This window comes from Penicillium chermesinum (genome assembly GCF_028974085.1).
Source record: "Penicillium chermesinum strain IBT 19713 chromosome Unknown utg000007l:1.0-2695246.0:1.0-2697696.0, whole genome shotgun sequence".
NCBI lineage: Eukaryota > Fungi > Ascomycota > Eurotiomycetes > Eurotiales > Aspergillaceae > Penicillium > Penicillium chermesinum.
In genome coordinates, this window is record NW_026695317.1 from 486118 (window position 1) to 512692 (window position 26575).

General features: G+C 49.2%; 12 protein-coding genes across 12 annotated transcripts; 8 read left to right on the top strand and 4 right to left on the bottom strand.

Annotated features, from left to right (window-relative positions):
- Positions 1–247: 247 nt before the first annotated feature.
- On the top strand, positions 248–1507 carry N7468_008894 (uncharacterized protein; the record flags this gene model as incomplete). Its single annotated transcript, XM_058478190.1, has 4 exons — positions 248–336; positions 390–931; positions 992–1426; positions 1497–1507. The coding sequence occupies 4 exons, from the start codon at positions 248–250 to the stop codon at positions 1505–1507; spliced, it is 1077 nt and encodes a 358-aa protein (XP_058326520.1).
- A 2803-nt stretch (positions 1508–4310) lies between these two features.
- On the top strand, positions 4311–6520 carry N7468_008895 (uncharacterized protein; the record flags this gene model as incomplete). Its single annotated transcript, XM_058478191.1, has 4 exons — positions 4311–5201; positions 5269–5369; positions 5448–6226; positions 6288–6520. The coding sequence occupies 4 exons, from the start codon at positions 4311–4313 to the stop codon at positions 6518–6520; spliced, it is 2004 nt and encodes a 667-aa protein (XP_058326521.1).
- Positions 6521–6772: 252 nt separating this feature from the next.
- N7468_008896 (uncharacterized protein) lies at positions 6773–7777 on the top strand (the record flags this gene model as incomplete). Its single annotated transcript, XM_058478192.1, has 1 exon — positions 6773–7777. One exon carries the CDS (start codon positions 6773–6775, stop codon positions 7775–7777), a length of 1005 nt encoding a protein of 334 aa, XP_058326522.1.
- A 264-nt stretch (positions 7778–8041) lies between these two features.
- Positions 8042–8623, top strand: N7468_008897 (cupin domain-containing protein; the record flags this gene model as incomplete). Its single annotated transcript, XM_058478193.1, has 1 exon — positions 8042–8623. The coding sequence occupies one exon, from the start codon at positions 8042–8044 to the stop codon at positions 8621–8623; it is 582 nt and encodes a 193-aa protein (XP_058326523.1).
- Positions 8624–9019: 396 nt separating this feature from the next.
- N7468_008898 (MCT family MFS transporter) lies at positions 9020–10842 on the top strand (the record flags this gene model as incomplete). Its single annotated transcript, XM_058478194.1, has 6 exons — positions 9020–9051; positions 9107–9169; positions 9218–9371; positions 9436–10313; positions 10362–10449; positions 10738–10842. 6 exons carry the CDS (start codon positions 9020–9022, stop codon positions 10840–10842), a joined length of 1320 nt encoding a protein of 439 aa, XP_058326524.1.
- An 84-nt stretch (positions 10843–10926) lies between these two features.
- On the bottom strand, positions 10927–12726 carry N7468_008899 (putative amino acid permease; the record flags this gene model as incomplete). The annotated part of the gene is made up of 5 exons (XM_058478195.1): positions 10927–11306; positions 11410–11763; positions 11817–12394; positions 12445–12515; positions 12580–12726. Coding segments are annotated over 5 exons (1530 nt in total), but the record flags the coding sequence as incomplete, so codon positions are not given.
- Positions 12727–13674: 948 nt separating this feature from the next.
- On the top strand, positions 13675–15071 carry N7468_008900 (uncharacterized protein; the record flags this gene model as incomplete). The annotated part of the gene is made up of 7 exons (XM_058478196.1): positions 13675–13854; positions 13904–13969; positions 14067–14294; positions 14352–14494; positions 14543–14610; positions 14664–14694; positions 14747–15071. The coding sequence occupies 7 exons, from the start codon at positions 13675–13677 to the stop codon at positions 15069–15071; spliced, it is 1041 nt and encodes a 346-aa protein (XP_058326526.1).
- An 887-nt stretch (positions 15072–15958) lies between these two features.
- On the top strand, positions 15959–16555 carry N7468_008901 (cupin domain-containing protein; the record flags this gene model as incomplete). Its single annotated transcript, XM_058478197.1, has 1 exon — positions 15959–16555. The coding sequence occupies one exon, from the start codon at positions 15959–15961 to the stop codon at positions 16553–16555; it is 597 nt and encodes a 198-aa protein (XP_058326527.1).
- Positions 16556–17804: 1249 nt separating this feature from the next.
- N7468_008902 (uncharacterized protein) lies at positions 17805–18150 on the bottom strand (the record flags this gene model as incomplete). Its single annotated transcript, XM_058478198.1, has 2 exons — positions 17805–17818; positions 17844–18150. The coding sequence occupies 2 exons, from the start codon at positions 18148–18150 to the stop codon at positions 17805–17807; spliced, it is 321 nt and encodes a 106-aa protein (XP_058326528.1).
- Positions 18151–20313: 2163 nt separating this feature from the next.
- On the bottom strand, positions 20314–20669 carry N7468_008903 (uncharacterized protein; the record flags this gene model as incomplete). The annotated part of the gene is made up of 2 exons (XM_058478199.1): positions 20314–20400; positions 20571–20669. 2 exons carry the CDS (start codon positions 20667–20669, stop codon positions 20314–20316), a joined length of 186 nt encoding a protein of 61 aa, XP_058326529.1.
- Positions 20670–21092: 423 nt separating this feature from the next.
- On the bottom strand, positions 21093–22513 carry N7468_008904 (amino acid permease; the record flags this gene model as incomplete). The annotated part of the gene is made up of 4 exons (XM_058478200.1): positions 21093–21578; positions 21635–21964; positions 22018–22409; positions 22468–22513. 4 exons carry the CDS (start codon positions 22511–22513, stop codon positions 21093–21095), a joined length of 1254 nt encoding a protein of 417 aa, XP_058326530.1.
- Positions 22514–25123: 2610 nt separating this feature from the next.
- N7468_008905 (uncharacterized protein) lies at positions 25124–26185 on the top strand (the record flags this gene model as incomplete). Its single annotated transcript, XM_058478201.1, has 1 exon — positions 25124–26185. The coding sequence occupies one exon, from the start codon at positions 25124–25126 to the stop codon at positions 26183–26185; it is 1062 nt and encodes a 353-aa protein (XP_058326531.1).
- Positions 26186–26575: the final 390 nt, after the last annotated feature.

Here is a 26575-nt window from a genome sequence, read left to right on the forward strand (position 1 = left end):
GAGGCCAATCAAGGCAAAATGGCTGTTGACGGCAGCATACACATTTGCTTCCCTGCCAGCAACCGAAGAAGCTTCCGAATAAAAGTATTTCAGTGGCTGCACCTGCCTCTTATTGGTATTTGAAAGACTACCCTGTTGCCGATATGGACCCCTCTGTTGATTATTGGGTTTATATGACTTATGATCTTCATAGACAATAGGACTATGGAAACGATTATGCAGACCCTGTTTGCAATCACATATAAACATGACAGAGACGCTTGATGCCCTCGCAATGATCACTAAAGCAGACGTTTCATCAGACAAAGTTGTTGTTGGGTTGAGGAATTACGGAAGGTCTTTCCAAATGACAACTGCGGGATGCACCGGCCCCATGTGCACATATACAGGCAAAAGTCAGGAGCCACGCCGGGTCGTTGTACAAAAACGGCCGGTCTGCTTGCAGATGCAGAAATCTACGAGATCATCGACAAAGATAGTACTGCACAGTACTGGTATGATGAAGATAGCAGCAGCAACATTCTGGTCTACGATTCTGTACAGTGGGTTGCCTACATGAATTCTACCTTGCGAGACTCGCGCACTTCTCTTTACAAGGAGAAAAACATGGGAGGCGTGGTTGAATGGGCCATCGACTTGGAAGAGTTCGAGAGCACCCCAACTACCTCGCTCCCAACCTCAACTCCACCTGCGGTTTCCATTTCTGCATCTCCCACTGCTGGTATTGACGGAGCAATTAATCCCTATCTCTACACTTGTACAAATGAGCAGAAAAAGCTGGTTACACCAGCATGGGAGGAAGCCGACCAACTTGCAAAGGGGAATTACGAGTGGCGGCCGGGTGGCAAATGGCAAGATGCCATGACCCTTTATCTAGGATCAAAACCCAAGGATGATTATAGTTGGGTTACTGGAAAAGGACACCTGATGAGTAAGACGAACATTCTGAACTCAGAGAAGTCTGATATTTGAACTAACTCGTTATCTGCAGAGAACATTGAAAGGGAATTCTTGATACATGAGGGCTGGTGGACACAGCCCCCTGCCTTTACTTACGGTTACTACCAAGCTAAGGACGTTGTCGATTTGGCTGTTAAAGATCAAACCAAAGCCAGTAACAACGCAGAATCCTACGCACAGGCCGCTATGGCCATATATCTCCAGCAAGCATTTCACCTTAGCAGTCCTCCCACTCCAGCGGGGTACGGTACTAGCTCAGACTCATCTGTGTCGATTGCTGGAACAGAGATTTTGGAAACTTATCTCGACGCCCCTCCAAGTTGGTGGGAGGCACCTGTTGCCAACACCTCAAAAACGTTCAAACCGGACATGACCGATATTACGATGATGTCAGGTGTCGGATCTCTAACAGGTGGCGGGCCCTTCCCGTCTTGTGTTGACGGTTTATACGAGGATATGGAGCAGTGTATGGCATTTTGCTCCGGTGAAAATAGCTCATGTGACCAAAGCTCGTCAAACTCAACCATTGTATGTAGCGGCTGTGTGATCCAGCCTACAACCCCAGTTTGCAAAGAAGGAAGCTACTCGGGTTTTGATGAGTGTAATGCACACTGCAGTGGTGGTTCCTGCTTTGAAAATGCGGGTGAAAGTGGCATACAGTGCGAAGATTGTCCATCGTGAGATTCATTGGAGCTGGGCATAATTCCCGACATGCTTGCACTTTCGAATTTGGCTTTTGTGCTTTTGTCTGGTTTCTCTAGTTTCCCGATCTTTTATGGCCGGCTGTCTGTGTATTTCTATGAATGCTTACAGCCTGAAATATATTTTGGAATATACATTAAATTTCCTACACCACCCGGTCAAAAGTCTGTGTGCACTCGGCCCTCTTATCATCCCCCTAACAACTATCCACAATTTTATTTTTTCTCCTACATCTCCCCCATGGCATCGATCGCTACTAATCTGGAATGATACTTTAGCAAGATAACAGGAAAGATCTATATAGCGAAAGATATACAGGTTTGGTTTAAAGAGCACGGAATGTACGTTGAAGATTGGCCTGTATACTCACCTGATCTTAATCCTATTAAAATGGTCTGGAAAGTGTTAATAGTAGCCTACGTTGGGGAACAGGAAGAACCAGCAACGGCGCTCGTATTCGAGATACTAGAACTAGAGGGGGAGAGGGGAAAGGAAAGAGGGAGGAGCTACTGTAGCGGCCTATCTACTCCTACACAAACCTCTATCCCATCTATGCCCACCTTGTAGTTTGGACGGTCCTTCTTCCAGCATCAGGGCGGTGACAGGAGGCAGAATCGAGTGAGCAGTGACAGAAAGTACTAGATTGTTGGACTTTTTATATATTTAAAGATAATATATAGATAGACAGATCTGAAGAGGAACGGGCTTATTTTAAAGAGTATATTAGTGCTATATAGGATATGTTAGACTAGACAAAGATTGATATGTTAATATTGAATAGGAAGAAGGATAGATAGATTGTATATAAACTAAGATTATTATATAAAATATTAAACAAGATAACTCTGTAGATAAACCTGATTAACCAGTATTTTGAATTTTAGTATGGTCCAATAAGGGTTGGTAGTGTAGGATATGTAACCATGAATATACATCAGTATTTGATGGGGTAGGTGAAGTGGTATGCACACAGACTTTTGCCCCCTATTGTATTATACTTACTACTACGGTGCTTGTTTATAAGGTTCCATCTGATAAGGATACATCAGAAGCTTGTTGTAAGGGGTTGGTATTGATGCACCTGGGGAGAACGCATAGTACTCACGACGCACTGCCGTGTTGTACATATTTTAGCAGGGGTGAATATATTTTTTGGTGGCTTGGAGGGGTAAGAGGTATCTGGTAAGTAGAAGGCAGGTAATCGCCTGGCAGTGCGTCCGCTTGGCAGTGCGTTGAATTCTCGTCAAAGACTTGCATAGGTTGTGCTTTAAGCTCGCGAAAGTTTCGTGCAGTCTGATTACTCCAATCCACAATGTAAGAGTATAAGTAAGTTTCGATTGGGCCGTTTGGTTGTGCTTTCACAAGTTGCCAATATTCTTGGTACTTGACATGAGGTTTCCAAAGAAAAAAGTAGATCGTAAGCTAGAATCAGGTCCGAATACCCACGTACCAGATAGGATTCAGTACTTGGAACATGGGATTGGAAATTTAGATTATGCTTCCATCGATTCGGCGGACTGAGAATCTCTCCATCGCGTAGGATTGGCGTAATTGTTGTTCTATGTCTTGGAGATCCTCTTTAGTCTGAAGCCTGATACCAGAACTGTATAGCTCTGCAGTCTTTTGGCTACTGATCCGCCAATCCGTGCACCCATAGTTAAGCGGTCCTAGTGTCTGTGGCATGGTCTCGTAGCTGCCGGTCGAGCAAGGGCGAGGAACAAACTCTGTATTGAGTTGCGGGGAGAAACAAGGTCAAGATATTTTGGAAAAGAGAGAAGTGAGTTTATGTATAAATGTCGAATAAGGAAAGGCTAGGATAGAGCTGTGATAATTGATTGTCTGCTTTTGTTTATGGGTATTAATGTCGGATATAATACCAACGTTTGCTTCGAGGGATTAAGAAAAACTCGACTTTTGTGGAAGCTCTGCTGACTACTTATCTATTTAAGTACTAGGTTAGGTAGGTAAGGGGGTCAAAGAAAAAGAAACTATGGTAATAGGAAAAATGAAATTCCGATTATCCCTTCATGTCGGTCCTAGTCTGGGGCCTATTCTCTATATCTTGGTTCGCTGATGTAGGTTGTTTTCTATCGGGTCGCTAGTCTGTGTTATTTATATGTTAAATTAGGCGAAGAAAATGAACGGCAGAGTTATATTGTTCCAACAGATGTTCGGTGCAGAGAGTCTGTGAAGTACATGTGTGTCCTTAGTGGGTTCTCACCCGACGATCACCCGGTTCTCACCCCGTCTATAGTGCACTCACCCTACTCATCCCCAGTCGCGCGACCGTAAAGCGGCGCTCACCCTAAACTCACCCGGGCGACACCCACCCGAGTACTGACCGCGCTTTAGCCACACGCCGGTCAGTTCGTACTATGGTGGGTGACCACATGGGAATCCTGACTGTTGTATGTTTTTGTTCATCCCTTTTTTTTTCATGATTTCTTAGTTTCTACTGCCGATAATAATGGCTTATCTCCCTGTCGTAAAGAACGAGCAACCGAGAGCGGGTCACGCGAAAGCTTAATACTGAAACACCTCAGGGGCAACTATGCAGCTCCGTACTAGCGCAAGTACGAACGTCCGTGCACACGGAGACTCCGGGCATCGTCCTCGCCCCAGCTGTCAATCAATAAAACATAGCACACATGTCGTCCAAAAGAAAGGCTCCATCAAGCCCCCAGAGCCAGAGAAAGCAGCCGAGGCAAGATCCCGTAGCTTGTCCATCATGCCGAAAGAAGAAGATTAAGTGCGACCGCGCCGTTCCATGCAGCAGCTGCGTCGTCCGCGGTATCGAGTGCGGCTATGGCGACCACGGACCCAGCAGAGCAACAGTGACGGCTAGCAGCCAGTTCAGGTCGCCTTCAGAGGTTAGATTCAGCGCCCAGGAGAGACCACAATGGTTGCCGCAAAGACAGTCTCCTGCTCCGCCTCGTGCGAGGGATGACTCCTCGATTACGGCGGATAGACTCGAGACCATTCTCATGGGACATCGGTTTCCGAGCGCGCTACCGGAAACACCTCGACCGGACTTCTCACGCTCAGTACGGAGTAACCCTGCTCAGGGGCTGCAGAATCCGTTGACGATCGCTGAGAGGCTGCTTGCTCTCGTCAATGGAAAACTTGCCGTGTCGGAGGAGGATCCCCTGACCGTAGATCTCACATCTTATCTGCCCGCAGAAGCCGAAGCCATGGCTCTCCTCGAATTCTACCAAAATCACCTCTCGTATCAATATCATATTATCATACCGTCCTTGGTCAAACAACAATTCGGCGGGATCTACAGGAATAATGCACAGAATCTGCCCTTGGATATGAGCGAAGTAGCCTTGCTTTTCAGTATCGCCGCTTCATCACTGTTTTTCCAGATCCTTCCAGATGATGTCTCAGAAGCTGCGGAGATTTGCAGCGGAGAGACGGCATTTCTGGCTGGTGCTGCGCTGCTCCAGGGGGATTACCTCGCGCGGCCGACAATAACGGGCTTGCAGGCAGCTTTGATTATCGGGCACCATCTGTCTACCTCAACCTTGAGCCCGCGCGTCCACTCGCTCTTTCTCCATCCAACCTCCATAGGTCAAGCAAAGCGCCTTGGGTTGCATGTTTTAGATTCTGCAAAGGCCGTGGAGGAGCGGAAGGGGGGGCGAGTATGACAAGGTTGGGCTAGAGCTGAAAAGGAGGCTGTGGTGGGACATCGTTTCGTACGACTGGTCAGTGAATCCCTGCTGCCGGCTAACTGAATGTTGTCTTCGCCTCGTTGGGTGACTATAAACTAATCTCATGCCCAGGCTCATTGGATTCCTGAGTGGACCCCAAGAATTCACCTATACCATCCACCCCAGCCAGGTAAAAGTGAACAGACCGCTAAACATCGAAGACGAAGACCTAGCGACAGAAGTAGCCGCACCCCTCTCAACACCCACCTGCATGTCCTACACATTATGTCGCCTCCGACTCTCCGAAATTTGCCGTCAAATTATCGACGAACTAGCCCCATACCATCTCGACGGCCGCGAGGCGCCCTACGAAGTCATCCTCGATCTAGACCACCGACTCCGTGACGCATACGCCGAGGTCCCCTCCTTTTTCCGTTTTGACACGGTCTCCAAACGACAGCATGCAGCTCTCTACCTCTCGCGGCCATCATTCGCGTGGCAAAAATGCTTCATCGAGCAAGGCTGGCAAACCAGGTTATGCCGGCTGCACCGACAATGGTTCATCCGCGGCGCGAAAGACCCTCGGTATTCTTACTCGCATGTCGTCGCACTGCAGTCCGCGCGGACGGTTATAGAGGTGAAGCGGGTGATGGACGAAGAGGCGCCGCTGTTCGTGCCTACAAGCTCCTTTTTCTGGACTGTCATGCACCACGTATTCATCGCCTCGGTGATCCTGCTCATGGACGTCTGTTTCAACTGGGACGATGTCCTTGCCGAACGGCGGAAGCAGGAGGTTTGGGATGCCTGCCGGATGATGCGTCGGGCGCAGCAAGTTTCCTCTGTTGCGCGCCAAGGCATCAGTGATATGATGGCTGTTATGCGGAAATATTGGAAGCAAGACAAACTCCTTGGTTCGAGGGGGGCTCCAAGATGATATATCTTCTGCCAATGATATACGTCTGGAGGGACCAGTCCTTGTTCCCAATGATGGTACTGGTAGACCTGCCCAGCTTACACCGATGGGTCAGGAAACCACGATCCATGAAGCCAGGCCTGCAGGGGCAGACTCGAGTTCATTTCCTTCGTTCCGCATGGAAGACGCCTGGTCCGAACTGCTGGACGACAGCGGTGGGGTGGGGCTGGACACGCCCGGATGGATGGATATGCTTTCTGAACTAGGAACCACTACAATGCCGGGCTGGTAGTACAAATCCTTATTGGATCAGCCGCGCAAGCATCCTTTTTGGACCCATTGGGGCGGAAAAATCGAACTTGTCAGCCTGACAGTTAGAGCCGCATACATAAACATAAACAAAACATCACCTGACTTGCGTCCCGGCTCCAGTATATAGTATCGAATGCCCTCCCCCCCTCCCAAGCCTTATAACCCTATCTTTTTTGCAAGATAAAAGACCGCAAGCGAAAAGATTTCTCCCAAATTACCCCGCCAACCCACCATGACCTCCACCGACAAACAATCCACCGACCTTAAAACCATCGCCGCCCGCATCAAAAGCGGCTCCATCACCCGCATCGTCGCCCTCACAGGCGCAGGAATCAGTACCGCCGCGGGAATCCCCGACTTCCGCTCCCCAACAAGCGGCCTCTACGCCAAACTCGCCCCGCTCCGCCTCCCGTACCCGGAGGCAATCTTCACAATCAGCTACTTCACGCACACGCCCGAACCTTTCTACGCGCTTGCTCGGGCGCGGCATCCAGGGAATCTAAAACCGACGCTGTCGCACGCGTTCCTCGCTCTACTAGCGAAGAAGGGACTGCTGCAGTTCTGCTTCACGCAGAATATCGACGGGCTGGAGTGCGATGCGGGGGTGCCGAGCGAGAAGACGCTTTGGTGCCATGGGAACTGGAAGAATCAGCACTGTCATAAGTGTCATGCGGAGTATCCGGATGAGCTGATGAAGAAGGCTGTCCGGGACGGCGAGGTGCCGTACTGTTTGGATGAGGGATGCAAGGGCGCGGTGAAGCCTGATGTTGTGTTCTTCGGGCAGCCTCTTCCGGCGGAATATGAAGAAAAGGAGAAGCTGGTTGCGGATGCGGATCTGATGCTTGTCATGGGGACGAGCTTGAAGGTTGCGCCTGTTTCGCAGCTGCCGAGGAAGGTGCGGGAGGGGGTGCCGAGGATTCTTATCAATAGGGAGCGGTCGGGCGATCTGGGGAACCGGCCTGATGATGTGTGTATCCTGGGCGCGTGCGATGATGGAGTGAAGGAGCTTGCGGAGGAGCTCGGGTGGACGGAGGAGCTGGAGGAGTTTTGGAAGACGGTGGTTGAAGCTAAAGAGGATGATCCGGCGCTGGAGGGTGGTCCGAGCCTCGACGAGTGTATCCAGAAGATTGCGGGTCATATGAATGAGAAGTCGAAGATATCGAACGGGCATAAGCGGATGTTGGAGGATCATTTGAGCTCCAAATTTGCGAATCTTTTGGGCCCGAAACGAGGATGAAAGGTGCATTCATCCTGACTAGTGTTTTATTGAGCAGATGATGGGACTGGATACCGGGGAAGGAATACACAAATATCTACTTTCGACATCGCGCGGGGCTGTTCCTTGGGTCGCCGATATGCTTAGGCTACGGCATCATCATATCATCATGCGGAATGGTCGTTCAGAGCGACAATTCAACTTACCAAGTCCAATTTACTTGAGGCCCCTCAGGGCAGGACACCCAGTCTCAAAAAAAACTAGTATAGCCCCAGCTATACCGGAATGCAGTCCTCCAAAGACGACCACCCCCACAAAGATAACCCCCTCCCCGAAATCCACCGGTACATAACAACCCACACCACAGAAGGTGAAGCCGTCTTCCTCTCCCACGCACAGGTCCCCGACTACCTGCCCTCCCGACCTTCAGGCGATGACGGGGAGATTGCCCTCCTGTACGCGACAACTGCAACGCCGGCTTCGCTCGAGGAGGAATCGGACGTTGCGATGTACGACGAGTTCCTGCACCAGCCTCCAGGGCTAACCACGGAGACGGGAACTATACTCCGGATGGTGGATCTGAGACCAGGGAAGAAAACACCGATGCATCGTCATGTGAGCCTTGATTATGGAGTTGTGCTGGAGGGGGATGTGGACTTGATTCTTGATTCGGGGGAGAGCAGACAGTTGCATCGCGGGGATGTTTGTATTCAGCGGGGCACGGCCCATCAGTTTCAGAATAAGAATAGCGAGGCGTGGTGTCGGATAATGTTTGTGTATTTACCAATCGAGAAGCTGAGATACAAGGAGAGGGAGTTGGGCGATGAGGTTTACGATGAGGGCTATGAGAACTCTGGCGATGAATAAACCCTAGTCCTTGTTGCACGAATAATAGAGTTCGAGTTGGGTGTTTCGAAAGTTGGTCCTTGACTGGATGAAGGATTTCATTATTGCCTTGCCTCGACTCAGTACGAGTAGGACAAACCGCATCATTGATGATCATGAAGAAGCAGCAAGTAGAAATGTGGAAAATCCAAATTGTCGCCGCTATCGGTAGCTTCGCTGCGTGCCACGGACGATATCGAGCTCCGGCACGGTCACTCCGGACCACCGCGGACCCTTCGGCGTCTCGCAAACGGAATGTCAACAACCCAGACTATAAAGAGAGACTATGTTCCTGCTACTCTTAAAAAGTCTTCAAGAGCACTATTTCAGCCAAATTCATTGGTTTCAAAGTTCAACATTCTTTGCTCGGAAGTCGCAATGTCTTCAAGCGACCCTCCGAAGGAGTATACGTAAATTATCCCTAGAGCAGGAACCAAAGAGCCTTGACAGCTAACTGTATTCTAGGACCCGAGCTTGGCTCGTCATTATGGGGGCGTTTACCTGTGCATTTTGCACGGTGGGCTTTCTGTGAGCTACCCTAACTAAATTTCAAGGATAGAACTAACATCACCCTAGAAATTCTTTCGGTATCTTCGAAGAATACTATGCTTCCAATCAGCTAGCAGGTAGCCCGCAGTCAACAATCGCATGGCTCGGAGCTATCTCGATATTCTTCCTCTTCCTCATCTCCGCGGTTGCCGGAGCCTTGCTGGATGCCTTCGGGCCAACCGTGAGTTACCTTTGCAACGATATAATAAATGCACAGTGATCCAAGCTAAACCCTGGCTTCATAGATCTTAGTTTGTACCGGCTCCCTCGGCACAGTACTTAGCGTGATGATGACCTCCCTCTGCCACCAATTCTGGCAGTTCTTCCTCGCCCAGGGCGTTCTCTTGGGCATTTCCATGTCCCTGGTAACATGGCCCTGTCTCGGCCTGGTAGGCCAGTACATCAAGCGCAAGCGGGCGGTCGCAATGGGGATTGTCCTCGGAGGCTCGTCACTCGGCGGTATTGTCTGGCCGATCGCGATCAACCAACTGCTGCAGAAACCGAATATCGGGTTCGGATGGACTATGCGCATCGTGGGATTCATCATGATTCCTCTGTTGGCGTTTACTTGCATCGTCTGCAAGTCACCACCGCCTCCTCCTCCTCCCACACGTGAAGAAGGCGGTAGCATGAAGAGGACGGATGGCGATGTGGAAATTCATGAGAAGGGCAGCCCTACTCGCAAGGAGGAAATCAAGGTTCTTCTCAAGCAGCCCGCTTTGCAGTTGACTTGTGTGTCGATGTTTGTTATCTATCTCTCGATGTTCTCGCCGTTCTTCTATGCCACCTCCTACGCAACGAAAATGGGGTTCTCTAGTGAACTCAGCTTCTACACCGTGTCGATCGTCAACGGGGCGTCTTTCTTCGGTCGCGTGTTGCCGGGGTTACTCGCGGATAAATATGGAAAATTCAACTGCTGCATCGTTTCGACGATTGCAGCGGGCATTGTCGCGCTGTGCTGGACGAAAGCCACCACGGTCGCGGGGTTGGTTATCTGGTGTGCTGCTTATGGATTCGCCTCGGGTGGCATTATATCACTACAGCAAGCATGTGCTGCGCAGGTCTCTACCCCTGGGACCTTGGGCCTGTCCATCGGGACTGTTGTTGGCTCTTCTGCGTTCTCGTAAGGAACATCCCCGCGAATTTTCTGTCTGGTTACTGACTGTACCAGTGCTATGGCAAACGTTCCAGTGAGTGGTGCCCTAGCGGAAAAGTACGGCTACCTGGCACTGTCCCTGTACTCTGGAGTTCCCCTTCTGGTTGGTGGTATTTTGTTGATATTTGCCAGGCTGGTCCAAGATAGACGACTCTTGGCGGTTGTCCAGACTGAAGCAAAGGCCCCGAGGAAGCCGTTCGGGTTCACTTTTATGTGCAGAGATAAAAGTCATTTATTATTCATTATGGAGACCTTAATAGATTATATCAGTGCTCTAATCCTATTTTTCTTTCTTTCTTTCCTTTCTTTCTTCTTCTTCTTCTTCTTTTTTTCAATGCATACTATTCATCGTTCGAAATGGGAACTCGCTCTCCGCTAACATGACTGAAAGATCTGGTTGATTGACCCAGCCTGCCTACGGGTATACGAGAAAACCGTGACCTTTGTCCATAATCATCTGCTTCAGATAGTTCAGGACTTTCCTCAAGCAGCATAGTCATCCCATTCGTTGTCGATTACATCATGTTGTATACCAACCGGCCAGCCGGTCCCATTAATTAAGCGAAATAGTACGCGTACGCGACTGCAACAAATCCTTCACTGGCCCAACATAACTCCTCCTAGCCCGAAAGACCCAGTCGGCAAGAAGCAACAAACAAACACCCACAAAGACCGGTCCCGACCAATTCATATTCCGCGCCGTCACCGGAATCTGGGTGGGAAAAGGGACGAAGACGCACACGAAGATCCCAAATATGAGAGCGAACACGTTGACCGCCATTCCATACCGGCCAAGCGACCAAGGCCCGAACATGATTGGCGGGCGCGTCTTGTCGAGACGCCGTATGATCATCATTACAATGGGGATCAGATAGGATACGTAGATGGAACTGGTGGATAGCGCGAGGATGGCGTTTAAAGCCTGTTCTGAAGCGATGTTGATCAGGGAGAGAAGCATCACTATTGAGCAGACGAGTGTGATGGATCTTTTCGGGACCCTTCTTACACGGTCGACCTATGACTGGTGAGCAATTTTCTTGTACATCCTGGCCCCAAAGCGTACTGACATGCGCAAAGTAAGCTGAAAATGGCAGGCCGCCATCGCGGGCAAATGCCCAGGTAAGTCTTGAGACGGACGTGACTACGCCAATGCTCGACAGCATGCCGATTACAGAAATTCCGGCCTGCATGATGGTTGCAGCTCGGACCGAACCTGTCGCTTCTCTGAAAAGACCGATGGATGGGAAAATAAAGCGCGGGTTCAATGCTTCGTCGACATTCCCGATGCAGAACAGAATGACGAGCAGGAAGATGAAAGCTAGAATCCCATCGATCAGAATACTCTGGACGATAATCCGAGGCATTCTGATGTCTGGCTGGCGGAGCTCTTCACTCATATGGATAGCGCCGTCAAAACCTAGGGGATAGCGGGTTAGACTACGGCTCAGACACAGCCCCACGACCTCTTACCTATGAAACAATAGGTCACAGCTAGTGTGCCCAGACACCAAGCAACCCCGGGATTTTGCCACCCCCCTTCGGATATCATCAACTCCGTGAAGACAAACTGCGGCTCACTCCGCCGCGCAAGCAAGAAGATGGGAATGGTAATAGCGATGAAAAAGATGATATGGAATATGCCGCCGATCATCTGCAACGTTGGCAAGATCTTAATCCCGTAGATGTTGATAATCCCCGCGCAGAGGACAATCGCCCAAATAATCAGTGTCCCATGCCATTGTTTGGGGTGGTACTCGGCATGATTCAAAAGCGCCATGCCCTGAATTTGACTCGACACCAAAAGACAGATACTCGTGCAGGAGGCCTGCCATCCAAAAACAGTGATCCACCCTTGGAACCAGGTACTGACGGTTCGGATCCGCTGCGGGGCCAGCACCGCAGTCCAGTGGTACTGAGCCCCCGCCAGCGGGCAAATGGAGGTCATTTCTGCCATCGATAGCGCCATGGCCATGGTCCCTATTAACGAGAGAACCATCCCCCACACGAGCCCAGCGGGCCCGCCGTTCGCCAGCCCATCCGCATAATTGCTGCTGCGGGGTCAGCCTTGCGTAATCACCAGGTGCCAGTATATACGCACTTGCCAATGGATTCCCACGAAGATAGCAACGTGAGTGACAGCGACAGAATTGATAGGGTGCCGAACTTGCGCTATCGCCGTTCGTATTAGCTTCCTTCATCCTGCCAAGGATCTGCGGAGGGGCGAAAAACCAACATCCATGCGCCTGCTGTTCGAGGTCGATCCCGAGGTCATGCCATTGAATATCCCGTCTGAACCCCCGCGACTGTGGTTGTTGCGCAGGACCGACACCTCGACGGAGTTTTTGCCCATGGGGTTCATCTCGAAAGCACGGCTTGCCATGGCCGAGCTGTCATGCAACTCGGCTTCCTGACGGATGCCGGGTCAAAGCGTTAAGCTTGTTTCGGATTGTTGTTTTTTTTCCCTTGTCTGGTCTGCTCCCATCCTGGGGAGAAGACATGGGGGGAGTTGATAGGAAGAAGAAGAGACCAAATTGTTAAATGGCAGTTTCATATCATGGCGAGGCCGACATGGCCTTATCGGGAACCAGAGCACGCGGTGCCTGTGGCGCTTCCGTCATCTCCAAGACGGAAGGTACTCGCTAAGCGTGACCAGAATCGATACATGTGAAACCCATCCTGCGACTCCACTTGTGGTGTGGAGGCTTTACAGTTCGATAGTTCTATGGCGTTTTCAAGCACCGATGGAAAGAGTGGAGGAGAGTGGATGTCTTATCACGCGGGCTTGGGCCAATGGCAAAAGAGTGAGAATGGAGGACGTTACATTGTTGATTATCTCTAGTCAGCCTTAATGCTTTGGCACTTGGCCGACTCTTTAAATGTCCCTTTACCAAGCGAGGCAAAGAGCTGCGCGCGGAGTTACCCGCACGACAGGCACAATTGCCGGAAGCGAGCATGATCTCCTCTGCTCTGCACGCGCCTGCGGCATTAGCGGCTCCCAAGTGGCGGCATGAGCCCGAGCGCCCAACCGGCGGAGTCCGGTAAATACCGAGGTAGAGGGAAAACACTGATAGCAACACGCTGGTGCTTATTCGCTGGGGGAGCTGTCAACGGTGCAGCCCTAGAGCAACGGCTCTAAGCGGTTGCCCTCTGTAGCTTGTTGGAAGTTCGGGGAGAAATATCCAGAGCTTATTGCTCCGATGATGGAAGGATTCTTGCCTCTGTCGTATTCTTTGCTACCCGCGATCGGCGCCCGTTAAGGCGTTTCATCCTCAATCGTCTTATATATTGGCGCGGAGCGCATTTGGAGTTCAACTGCCCCCATGTGAACATGGCTGGCACGTTGCCGCCTCTTTTCGAGATCACCGAAGATGACCACGCCGGATATGCGGCGGTCACCGCGTATACCTTGCTCGCCTTGACGATTGTGGTTGTGGTCACCCGACTCGCGGCGCGATGGTTCATCGGTCGCATTATCTATTCCGACGACATTCTACTTGGGATGGCGACAGTGGGTTGCCCGCATTTCCGTAGCCGGACCATGCTAAATTACAAGATAGCTATTCGCAATTCTCCAAACCGTCATGGTTCAGCAGGCTATGCATAATGGCCTCGGGCGCAGGAAAGTGAATCTGCAAGAGGGGGGAGCTCGTGCAGTTCCTGAAGGTGAGTGGAATGGGCAATTCTCGTGAGATTCCCGGTCTGTGACTAACCGTACTTCAGTATCAGTACGTGGCCCAAATTCTGCTCGTGGTAACGATGGCATTTGGGAAGCTTTCCCTAGGATTGCTATTTCGAAGTCTGATGGCAACCACCCGATATGCCCGGGCAAACTGGGCCATCATCGGCGTGGTTATTGCCTGGGCTGTGTCATCCAGCTTCGCATTGATCTTCCGGTGCGACCTACCCACTCCGTGGAACTGGATCGATCCTGAACACTGCGTCAATCAGGTAAGAGCCATGATGGAGGCGCTATTTTCATTTTGCCTAACGGGGGTCCGTTCGCAGCGCATGCTTTTTGAGGCCATCGGCATTATCAACATAACAACGGATGCTGCGATTGCCATCCTGCCATGCTTGATGCTCCGCAGTCTCCGATTATCCTATTTCAAGCGAATGAGGATGATGCTGTTATTGTCAAGCAGAGTTTTGTAAGTGTAAAAGCGCTGAAAGCCGTTCTTGACTAACGAGCTCTGAAGTGTTTGCGCGGCGACCGGGTTCCAAATTCGCAACACGTTAAGAATGCTCCGGGCCCATGATCCTGTCTGTGAGTTGCGCCGAGCGAGATTTTCTCTTAAGGACCTATTCTGATAATTCCAGGGGCGACGACCCGCGTTACTATTTGGGACCAGTAAGTGCATGAAAGCTAGGTGGCTTTGGAGTCTTTCTAACATGCTCTGCAGGGTCTCCATGAATCTTAGTATCATCACAACCGCCATCCCCTCTCTAGGCCGGCTAGTGATGGAGTTACAACCTAGTAATTTCTCGTTCCCCATCAACGAAGGACCGATGGATATTCCATCCCTTGATGGCAAATTCCAGCCCTCGAGTAGGCGGTCCTCTCTCAGCAGGGATCTCCATATGCGAAGTCTGAATGTAGGGACGTCCATCCATGGGACCCAGTGGCGAGATACTATTATGGAGGATGATGAAAGTCTGGACCAGTTAGTTCGCACGCCATCTTCTCAAGGTGGGATACAGCAAACGTTAGACTTTGAGGTCCATTGATTTGCTGGATCACTTGGCGTCTGTATAGATTCGATATAAGATAATGAATTAATATTTAGTTACTCGTAATATACTCATGTCCCTCTCTTCCGCCGTCACTTTTTCTGTCACTTCTTCTGTCTCTGATTAGGTATTGGATCAGCTTGAACCAGCTACCTGCTTTTATCCGAAATATTGTTCAAATTGCATAATGTAGGCGCTGGGGCTAAAATTCAGGACTTCAAAATATTCGATCAAACCTAGTTTGACAGGAGATCCTGCTCGCTTCTACAGGATGATCCACTGGTAGCTGTTGCATTCCAGTCCATTTGGGTTCAAAAACTGCATACACAAGCATGGGCAATTTCTCTTGGAACAATGAAGGTCATTTCCCGCCGAACAGATTTCAAGTTCAGCTGGAGAAAGTGTGGTCACTACTTCGCGCTGAGTGTCCTGAACGAATCTCCTTCAAACCCCTTCCAAATGCAATGCCACTCAGCCCGATCGCATAAGCCATGTTCTCGCCTCGGCCTCTCAAGACCGAACTGAGCGAAGGGGCTCAATATTTATCAGGCTGAACCTCGACGAAAGGATTACTCTCCGCAATATTGAACTCAATCCAGGCTGACATCCTCATTTCTAACGGCAGAAACTCGCCTTGTCGAATCAACTGCCCGCCTCTGGTTAGGAATGGCGACATCCCACCTGACGGCCGCCGCTTATTGATGCGACGAATTCCACCAGCATAGACAATAACTCTACTTCTGGCAAAAACCTCACTTTTGCTCAAGCCATAATCGAGAATATAAATATGAGTTTCTCGGTGCTCTCAGAAAATCGTTCTCACATCAAGCCTCAGCAATCTAATAACAATCACTCGTCAATCGACTCATCGAAATCGCATCAAAATGGACACTCCTATCCGCCGCGTTATCACTCAGCACGATGCCCAAAGGAACGCTTTCTTCGCCTCTGACGAGCTCCTGACTCCCTACGACCCGTTGACAGCGCCCAGATTTTCCATTCCCGGCCCTGATTCCAGGTTCGGCGTAATCCAGATCCAGCGATCGCGCGGCTTCCCAGTCGACAACATGCGCTCGCTGCCTGAGCCCCATAAAAGCCTGGTTCCTCTGGCTGACACCAAGGGCCCCTCCGGTCGAGTCATTCACCTGCCCGAGTCCGCCAAGCGGGGGTGGATGCACCGAACGCTATCGCTGGACTTTTTTGTTGTTTTGACAGGCACAGTCGGCCTGGTTACCGACGGCGGCGCCGAGAAGATTTTCAAGCCACACGATGTCATGCTCTGCCGTGGAACGAACCACGAATGGGTGAACAGGGGAGGTGATCCCGCCAGTATCTTTGGCGTTGTTATTCCATCGCAGGAGATTGTAACGGAGAATGGTGTGCGACTTGCCAAAACAGAGGCAGGGCCCATCTATGACCCTACTGAGGAGGAAGATGAGCAGCGAGATCTACTCAGATTTGGCAGGGAGATATATATCTAGGGGGGCTTGAAAACGACATTAAATGATATGACTTTGGCTTAAAGGGCCTCGATATACCCTTAAAGGTACTTTTGACGCCGGTTCGACGGCTCTTTGCCGTCGAATCCCATTATTCCGTGACAAGTCCAGGGATGGTCAGAAATCTACATGTGTACTATTCTAATATTAAGATCTTGTCGATTCTTAGGTAAACTAATATTTATTATATAACGCTGCGTGCGTTATAGTTCTATTATGGTCCTCTTGCTTGTTTGTATAATAGTCCCAAGGCTTTACTAAGACAGTTGAACATGTTTTATTTCAAGCATCTGTGCCTCCAGTAGGGCTACCATCTTGGCTCGGATTCATTGGCTCGATCCGTCCAATTATCCTAGCAGGGTTTCCAGCAACGAAATGAAACGGAGGGACATTCTGGATATCCGTTGGTCAGATATCGCTTGGATTCTGAGGTAGGAATCTTTACTGTCATAGCAGCCAGACACATTAGACAAAATCCTTCCGGTCATTTCCTAAGTACCACCCAGCCCCGTCCCAACAAATACAACCATAACAGCCGAGAATCTGAAGATCGGTTTAGTACCAATGGTTGGAATATAAAAGGCACGGTTCTTCGTGATTGGTCGTTAACTCACGCAGCAGTTGCAGCAAATATGTCAGAGCTCTTGGCTTTTGTAAAAAGCGCGAGGAGTGTGGAGAAAGATAGAGTAAAAAGAACTATACATATGAGTCTAGAGGATGGCGCACTGACAAAGTATAAAGTGATAATAGGAACGAGAAGTGAAGTGGACGCCCCAATAACCGCCATCAGCTTTGCTGCGTTCCGAATGCGGTTATCAGATGCGTACTGCACTTGGCTGCTATCCCACCTATCATCAGACTGGTGATAATGTTTTGTTAAATCATTCAAACTTTATCGAGAGTTTCCTAAAAGATACCTTGGTTTGGAATACCTGGGTTATATCGCAATTGTCAGATTCGTCGCTTTTGACTTCTGGAAAGAGAGATTTTACCCAATCGAGAAATTTTATTCCGATGACTTTGCCAGCCAACCAACGAAACGAAGTTTCCAATATAGCGTAGTCGGAGACACTAGGACACGTAGTGCAAAGGTCACTCTCATTGTGATAGACAGCCAACTCTTCTCTGACGAGCGGGTTCATATTATCGAGCCATCGACGGAAATGACGAATGATTGTTGTTTTTGGTTTGTTTAGATTACAGATGCGATCATAGTTTAGAAGAAAGTCATCTAGAATTTTAGTGCTGGTTAGCATGATTCTGAATGTACTTAGTGATTGGGTGGCATCACCATATTCGACAAGTAGCACTCGAATCTGGGACATGAGTTTCTTTCGCTCTTCATTATTGTCCCGCCGCCGGCTCATATTGTTGATTTCCGTAGGTTCTGAAGCGTCAAACTTTTGCAACTGCTCTTCTAATGATGTAAGCTCTTCCTGCAAATAAAGGAGTTCTCGCAGGTGGAGATAATCAAATCGTCGAAACATGCTGATTTCCGCGTCTGTCTTCATAAATGCTGCAAGCTCAGGGTAACCTCGAGGATAGAGGTTATCTGCGTCGAGATTTCCATGAGCCATACACGTATCTCATAAATTTTCGTGGAGAGCGATTTCAACATATGGGGCGTACCTTGGCTTGTAACGGGGCTCCGGACTTGGATGCTCGGATCCCTCGTTAGAATGTTCGATAGTGGTGTTGATCTACCTGAACTAGGCATTACGGCGTTGTGCCTCACAGCTTTTAGTAGACTGAGGAGACAAGAGGCAAGTTCATACTAGTCGAGTGCTTCTACGATCCAGACGGCTGCGTGGGAGGCGAGTGTTTGTGCGTTCTAATTACAAATTTTATTTCTGCGCGCGGAAAGTTGAACTTGAAGGATGCCCATTGGACCACGTCAACAAGGTGAAGTGAGGGGAATCACAGGTGGGGTCGAATCATGTTCCATAGAATTACGATGAATTGCACGGCTTGTTTTGTCTCATCTGTTAACTAAGAGAAGAGCTTTCAGCGCGTAAATTTAGAAAACCCCTTTACAAGCCAAAATACCCTCTCCTCGAGTCTGTTGGTACATTCCCCGGACATTTTTGCGGTTGTTGAGTAAGGTGGCCAAAGGCCTGGACCACCAAGTTTCTCGCTTAAAGTGAGTGGTTTGCCAAACACATGTTGCCTTGCAGTCGATTCTCCATTAACGAGGACTTTACAAGATGTCAGAAGCCCAGAATCTTGAAAACGGTAATTCCGACGGTTTTGAGATTAAGGATATTGGGTACTGGTGTGATGATAGTAAATCGGAGCGGGGCTCGGGTCCCAAATCAGGTGAGGGGCATGGGAGTCAAATCAGCAATTGAGGAATGCAGCTAAGTCAATTCTTCGATGCTTAGACTCAGATAAATCAGATGGCAGGAGACATGAAGCTTTTCAGAATGATGAGGCTTCACCAAACAACTCTGCGTTCTATGTTTCGTCCACGATTCAAGGTCGCCCTCCCGTGTCTATTGAAGACCCAAGTCAAGGATCAGTCGATCGACCGAACAAATAAGAACTACAAGGAATGATAGAGGCAACATCAAGAACTACCTGTGGGTTCTAGGATAGAGGACATGGAAGCTTTACAGAGATAAGAATGTCATTCGGTTTCTATTTGCTCGAAAGCTTCCAGTTAATGGTACGCTAGTTGTGTTGCTAATCGTCTTAAAGACACATACACCAGCCTTCCACGACAGCTTCGATATCAAGAAGTTCACCATTCCAATCTAAGTCCATTCGATATCGGTAATGTTCTATATATCTTAGCTTTCAAATAACATACTCCTTTAATATCTGTTATCTCACTCTATCCTAGACTGCGGCACGACCCGCAATGTCCAAGGATATCCGCAATCCATATCCGCAAACTGCGGATTTGGATATGGACCTCATATCCGTTGGATAACTATTTGCGGATATCCAATAGATATCAAACAATACAAATGTGCCAAGACCCGTGACCTCGAGGGATATGCATTATTTTTATGTTTTCTCCAGTATTTTTTATGTAACAACATCGTCATGCGGATATCCGCAGAATATCCACACCCCTTTTAAAAATTGCAAAGTCCGCATCTTGAGAACTTCTATCTATGATTTCTCTTGCTTCCACGGTCGGAATATCTTTAAACTCTAATGTATCGAGAGCTGGAAGAGGTATTATTATTTTGAATCTAGAATTGGGATGTTTTATTAAAAAATATATTTTTTTTCCTTATTCACTCTGTTTGCTGTGAAATTGAAGGAGGTTAACAATAGTCAAATATATATGTATTTCTCAAGTAAGTTACCGGAAAATCCTTATTTCGCAGCCACACTCAAGATTAGAGTCAAATTCTCTTAAGTCTATAGCCTCATATTTAATCGTCACACAGTCAGATCTCAGATACATATTCATTTCCTAATATTTCACACCACAGAATATGAATTAAAGATGTTGGTTCTGTCATGACCAAACATGGTTTTCTTTCAGGCGGGGAGAAATATTGGTAAGCTACATTAGCATCACCTGCAGGTGACAGCCTATACTCGGGAAGGTAAGCGAGAGTTATGCTAATGCGGATGATTTGAGGACATCCGCATTGAGGATATGGATATGAAGTCATATCCATTGGAGCGGATATGCCGCAGTCTAGTCACACTGCTGATTAAGGGAGTCGGAGGCTGCTCTAATTCCAGAGCAGGTCTTCTTATTGGTGTTGTGCTACCGGTCGTTACAGTCTGGGAGTTGCGTTCACAGTTTTCACAAAACTGGGGATATAAGCCGCACGTTGCTGTTCCTGGTCGTTGTTGGACCATCGCTGAATTAGCAAAGAACTTACACCAGTCGACTCTTGCTAAGCCACTTAAATACGCAATATGTATATCGGTTCATGTTGTAGAAGGTGGGATCAAGCTGGGAAATCCTACTGTTGATGTCCCATCGTCAAACCCAGGCAGCTTACTTAGAACCCCAGCGGGGAACACTTACCCTTGCTGGCCAACAGAACACTGAAAAGCCCAAGGGAACTGAGCCGGACTGGCTGCGGGACGCTGGTGATCTTCTCAGAGCATCACAATCAAGGGCCATTGTAATACGCAGCTGCTATGAGAGTTGGCAATGACTGCTTTATTATCTACTATATCATGTATACAGTGTCCTCTCATAATCCTTCTGCATTTCCAAGTAATGGAAAAGCTACGTTCCTCATGCCTTTGCCATAACTCGACCAGGTTCTGGATACTGAAAGATGCACAATAATGCTCTCCCAGCATTAATTTCCGGAGACAGATAAAGGTAGCCTAGAATCTGGAATCTAGCTGAAGCATCTCAATTCATTGTCAACGTAAACCCTAGGTTGACCGCCAATAGGTTCGCTGTCTTCACTGCCCAGCCAATCGATCTGCCCCTTATGCTACCGTATAGATTAGCATAGTCCACGCATAAGATCAATCGGCTTCAGATAGCGCCCCTTACAAAAAGGAACTGCTGTACCCTCTAATATAACTTGTGTTAGTTGATCGATACCTCTATCACAGGACCAGTATAGATATGCCTGGCATGTATGAAATAGTAGACGATAGCCAGCACGCTTGTGCCGCCAATGCCTACCACGCTCCAGTTCATCTCCCTCACATCTGGGCTCATCTTCGAGGGCCAGAAGCTGAAAAAGACAACCAACATAGTATAGAGAACGGCAATTATGTTGATCAAGATTCCGTAGACTCCTGGGCAGTAGAACGATCCCCACACGAGCTTCGCACCCGGCATATTGACTATACCGTCCTTGCTGTCATCACACACGGATATATCTCCCTTCAGGCGCCGGTAGAGCAGCATCACCAGAACCACCAGATAGGAGAGGTACAACCCAGACACAGCCATAGATAGGATGTCGTCTAATGCTACCGAGGAGCCGATGTTAATCAATGCTAGCATTGAACTGATAAGCACAGTAAGATAGATCGCCCAGAGAGGTAAACTCCTATAGTGAGAGACCTAGAGAAGATATCAGTCAGGTGTAAGATGGCTTGCGCTGGGCGAACTCGACGAACCTGCTTCAGCCACTGCCATCCCGGAACTCCTTTGTCGCGAGCGAATGACCAGAGTTGGCGAGACGCTGCAGCTAGGACGCCGATAATAGCGCTGCATTGAATGATTAGCACGATCGAGCACATTGCAAGTGCACCGGGGACCGAATTAGTTGTTTGGTAGAAAATCTCCATAAAAGGATACCCAGTAGCGGAATGAATGGCGGCTTCCAGATTGCCTTCACAGAAGAGTGTCACAATCAACATGCCAAAGCCGAGACAGCCATTGACGACGACACTTAACATCATCGCGCGAGGAATCACACGTGATGGATTCTCGACTTCCTCTGCCATCTACTCGTCTTTATAAGCAATCTGTTCAACGCGAGCGTAGATCCAAGACTCACATGGACAGCGGCATCACCGCCGGCAAACGAAAACGCACAGCTGGTCATCCCAATAAACCAGGACAGGCCTTGCGTGGGAAACTTGTTATGGAATTCGAGAAAGACCTCCTCCTTCGACTTGTGATCTGACATATACGCCAACGGGATAACGATACCGAGGAAACCGAGGACATGCATCACCAGAACAATTGTTTCAATTCGCGGTAGAAGGCTCCCACCTACAAGGTTCGCGCCAAGGGCACACACCAACGACGCCCAAGTGAGGAGTGTTCCGTGCCAGGAGAGCGCATGATATGCACTGCTACTGAGAATCGCCGCACCTTGGATCATCGTCCCGGCGAGAAAAGCGCACGCGGTAAAAGTTGTCTGCCATCCAAGAACCGCAAACCAACCTAACAACACAGGATCCTTGTGAGCATTCTTTTAGATCACCTTGGCGAGGAGACATACCTGTGATATAGCTCAAGAACTTCTGATATTTCGCGGGTGCAAGCATCGCCGCCCAGTGATATTGGCCACCAGACGTGGGGGCCCTGTTATAATCAGCACCTACAGCGTCTGAATACTGTGAGGATCATACATAGAAACCAGCTCCGCGAGCCCCACAAAACAAGATGCAGTCCCGATCCATGAAAATATGAAGGCATAGACCGTGCCTCCAGAACCACCACTAATATCGTTTAGTATATTGATGCCCAAGGAAAATCTGAACTGAGCACAGACTTCTCTAGAGGCCTGATAAAGGTACTGAAGCGGAGTGAGCGGTGGTTTAGACAATTTGGAATACATAGGGCTTACCCGAGAAGGCCTTCCCAAGTCCCCAAGAGGACGCAACTAAAGCCAAGGATCGAAAGAGTACTAAAATTTCGCTAGAGGTTTCTTTCAGCCCACTGAAATCGTAAGTGGCAGGGCGTCGCGGTTTATGAGCACTCCTTGAGAACAGGTTTCTTCCCCATACGTCGAAGATCCTTGCCGTCCTGATCACTCGTTGGCCGGCTATGGTGATTCTCGCCACTGCTTGTGACAGATGACCGATTCTTGGTCTCAAAAATCTCCATGCTCCCGCAATGTTGGCCCAACATGAAGAGCGATGTGCAGTAGAACCGAGATATTCTGAAGGGAAATCCAAGATCGAGCATGCAAGGGGTTGAGTGAGGGGGTCCAGAATGTAAGTCGATAGCTACATACTATCTTGATAGGGAGACAGCTTGGCCAGGAGCCGAGAGCTACGTACCACGGTTCAAGGAGATAGCGATTGGATTTGACGAAGCAAATCCATATGATTAATTATTAGGACCTAGGGTTTGTATATAGCGGCATATTCCTGCATTGAGGTGTTTAGCGTCATTTGACTTCAGAGATCGAATACCTGCTGGAACCAATACTCCCAGCACCAAGCATGTTTCTCTTCAGGAGAACATATCCTTTTCGCGATTTCAATACTAGACTCATTATCTGCACCAGTCGCCACCCACTCGACATTGCGTCTCTCAACTAACACTCTTGAGACGGTCGCTTGAGCGACAGCACCTGGGCATGCTGCTACACAATGCAAGGCACCTGGTCTGGCCAAATTCCCAAAACCGTTGCATATGCATACCAGACAAGCATAATTATGAGTACAATGTGCATGCAGTTGCATAAATCAAATTTGTCATGTTCCCCAGACCGCCCGCTGCAGTGGAGCCCGCCGATAAGGGGTTGCCAAGAGCTTTCCAAATCGCGTGGTGGAACCAACCCGAGAACGAAAAACGAGGGTCGCGAAATTGTGCGATCAATGGCCTCGTAGAGCATAGAGCTGCATGGTGTCAATGACAGTAGAAGTAGTAGCAAGATTTCTTCCGTCATCAGGCCTCCCGCCGAGAGGGTCACAGCCTCACTGCGCGGATTTTCTCCTCCTGTAACATCTGCGAGCTTGAATACGATCAATCCGCTGTCACTCCACCTGCCAGAATTCCGCCCAGGGGGGAAAAGTTAGAGCGGGCGCAGGTCACTACCGCATTGTGTGCAATTCCAGTGGTATCGCGCTGCAAGTGAGCCCCTGATTGGCGGTGCTCCGAAACAAATCCCGCAGCCCCATCTAACTTGTGCTTCTCGCGTGCTGGAGGGCCGCGTATTAGAATTGGCTAAAATCCAACGCCAAGACCTACCCCTATTCCGCGATCTTCGATTCTTGTGCTTTTTCTCTAGTACAACGTCTCTATACTGAGTCGCTTTTCGTTAAAATATGGTCACTGATGCCGACTCGGTCGAAAATGAGAGTATTAGGGCAGGTTTGCCCTACGAGGATGGTGTTCGTTTAATACGAGATCGACGCCGATCCAGCTTGGGTGGGCGTGGAGCCCGGGAGTGGGATTTCAGCCATCGTTCGTTGCCTGCCGGACCCTTGGTATGGTCCATACTGATATTCTGAGGAATTCCCAGGTCGAACCCACTCCGCCAGAGCTAAAGGTAGCATATCGATGCATTTCAAGAAGCTGCTCAGGCCCGATCCGACTGAACAATACTCTCGCGTAACTGCGGTGCCCGAAGATATACCCTGCGCGCTTTGCGACAGCACGACACTGGCTTTCCGGAAACAGGGGAGAAAGCTCTTTCAGATCAAGCATATCATTTCAATCACCTTCGCTATTGTGACGATATTCATTTCAGCATGTCCGAGTCCCGCTATTCTCGTCTTCATCTTGAATCTTATCGCCATCGTTCCGCTCAGCATAACCCTCACTTTGGCGACCGAGCAGTTGAGTCATGATTTGGGGGAGACAACGGGGGCCTTGTTGAATATCACAATCGGGAACTTAGCGGAGTTGATTATCTTGTGAGTGGTTTCCCCCAGTGTTTTTTCCCTCGATTAGAGAAGGCGGTGAGGATTTACACCATTCCCATTCGCCATGGCCTGTATTGCCTTTGAGTCTGAGCTCTTTGATTGGACGCCAGATACATAAGTTCGGCAGAATTGCAATGGCTGGTGTGCTTTCGTACTTCACTGATCTACTTCCTGATGATGATAATTTTACTAATTCATTTTGTTCAATATAGTGCGTATGTTGAATACCAACGACATATATACTGTTCTCCAAACTAAGTCTATTCTAGGACCGCTCTCATGAAAGATAACATCAAGGTCGTCCAGGCCTCCCTTCTCGGATCTATCCTTGTCAACTTGCTACTCGTCCTTGGAAGCGCAATTATCGCGGGTGGAATCCTTTCTCCCGATCAGACATACAACAACGATCTCACCCAGTCATATGTTGGCCTCTTGAATCTGACGGTCGCATGTCTCATGATCCCCACAGCTTTCTATGGAAGCGTAAAAAGCATCAAATCCGCAGACCACATGTCCCTGGCCTTTAGCCGCGGCGTTTCAGTCATTCTACTAATTATTTATTTTCTTTACCTTTTCTTCCAATTCAACACCCACAAGCATCTCTTCCGACCTCGCGCCGCCGGGATCCAAGTAGCGGATATCCCAGCTGAACGACATGCCATCCGCTCCTCGCTCGAGGAACTCTTCGGCGATATCGAATCGAACCCATCCGCCGATGATTCCATCACCGGCGAGAGCTCACGACAGCCGGAAATGCGGGAAGTCTCTGCAGCCCCGTTCCCGGACCAATCGCCCGAAGACATCCACCCCGAGCCCGGTGTTCCCCTTCTCAATTCGACCGAGCGCCACGACCAATCCGATTTCCGGAAGGCCCAGCCGCATCGCTGCAAGAACAAAGTATTCGCCAACCGGATCTACTCCCTTATCCTGCTGGTTACCTCGACAGTTTTGATCGCAATCTGCGCCGAATTCTTTGCCTCGAGCTTCGATGTACTGAACGAAAAGGGTATCCTGGGCGAATCTTTCGTCGGGCTGATCGTCATCCCCGTGGCTGGTAATGTCGCAGAGAACGTAACGGCGGTCATGGTCGCAGCAAGAGATCAAATGGATCTGGCAATTAGCGTCGCGCTCGGGTCCGCCATTCAAATCGGTCTCCTGGTGGCACCTGTGATTGTCCTCGTTGCATGGGGTCTGGGTAAACCCATGACCTTGCATTTCGATTATTTTGGCCTTATCACCCTCGTTGGCAGCGGTATTCTGGTATCTTTCCTGGTTCTGAAGGGCAAGACGAATTACCTGGAAGGCGCCATTTTGTGCGCCAGTTTTGCTGCTATCTCGTGAGTTCTGCTACCCAGGATCTATCTTGAGAGAACTAACGAAGTGTCAGTGTCGGAGCGTTCTTGTTACCCATCCATTGAGTCCGGTCGGGCTCGTTTGCATTTGTTAGGAGTCTTGGTGATCCTGAGCGGAAGGGGGGTAGGTGCGCGCCTGTCCGATGCACAGCTTCGCATGCAACGAAGACGTTGCCAACTCATTCTTTGTACATATTTCCTTGGGCTACCAAATAATAGCATTTATAAATATCTTTCAGGGGTTTAGGAACACGCCATGCATGTGTTACAGAAATAGGCGAGATCGACAGAGGCTCTCCGATACCCAGGCAGCAGGGTTTCATTGACCCACTAACAGTTTTTTCCACTTTGGGCCCAACGTGCGTTAGGGGCCACACGG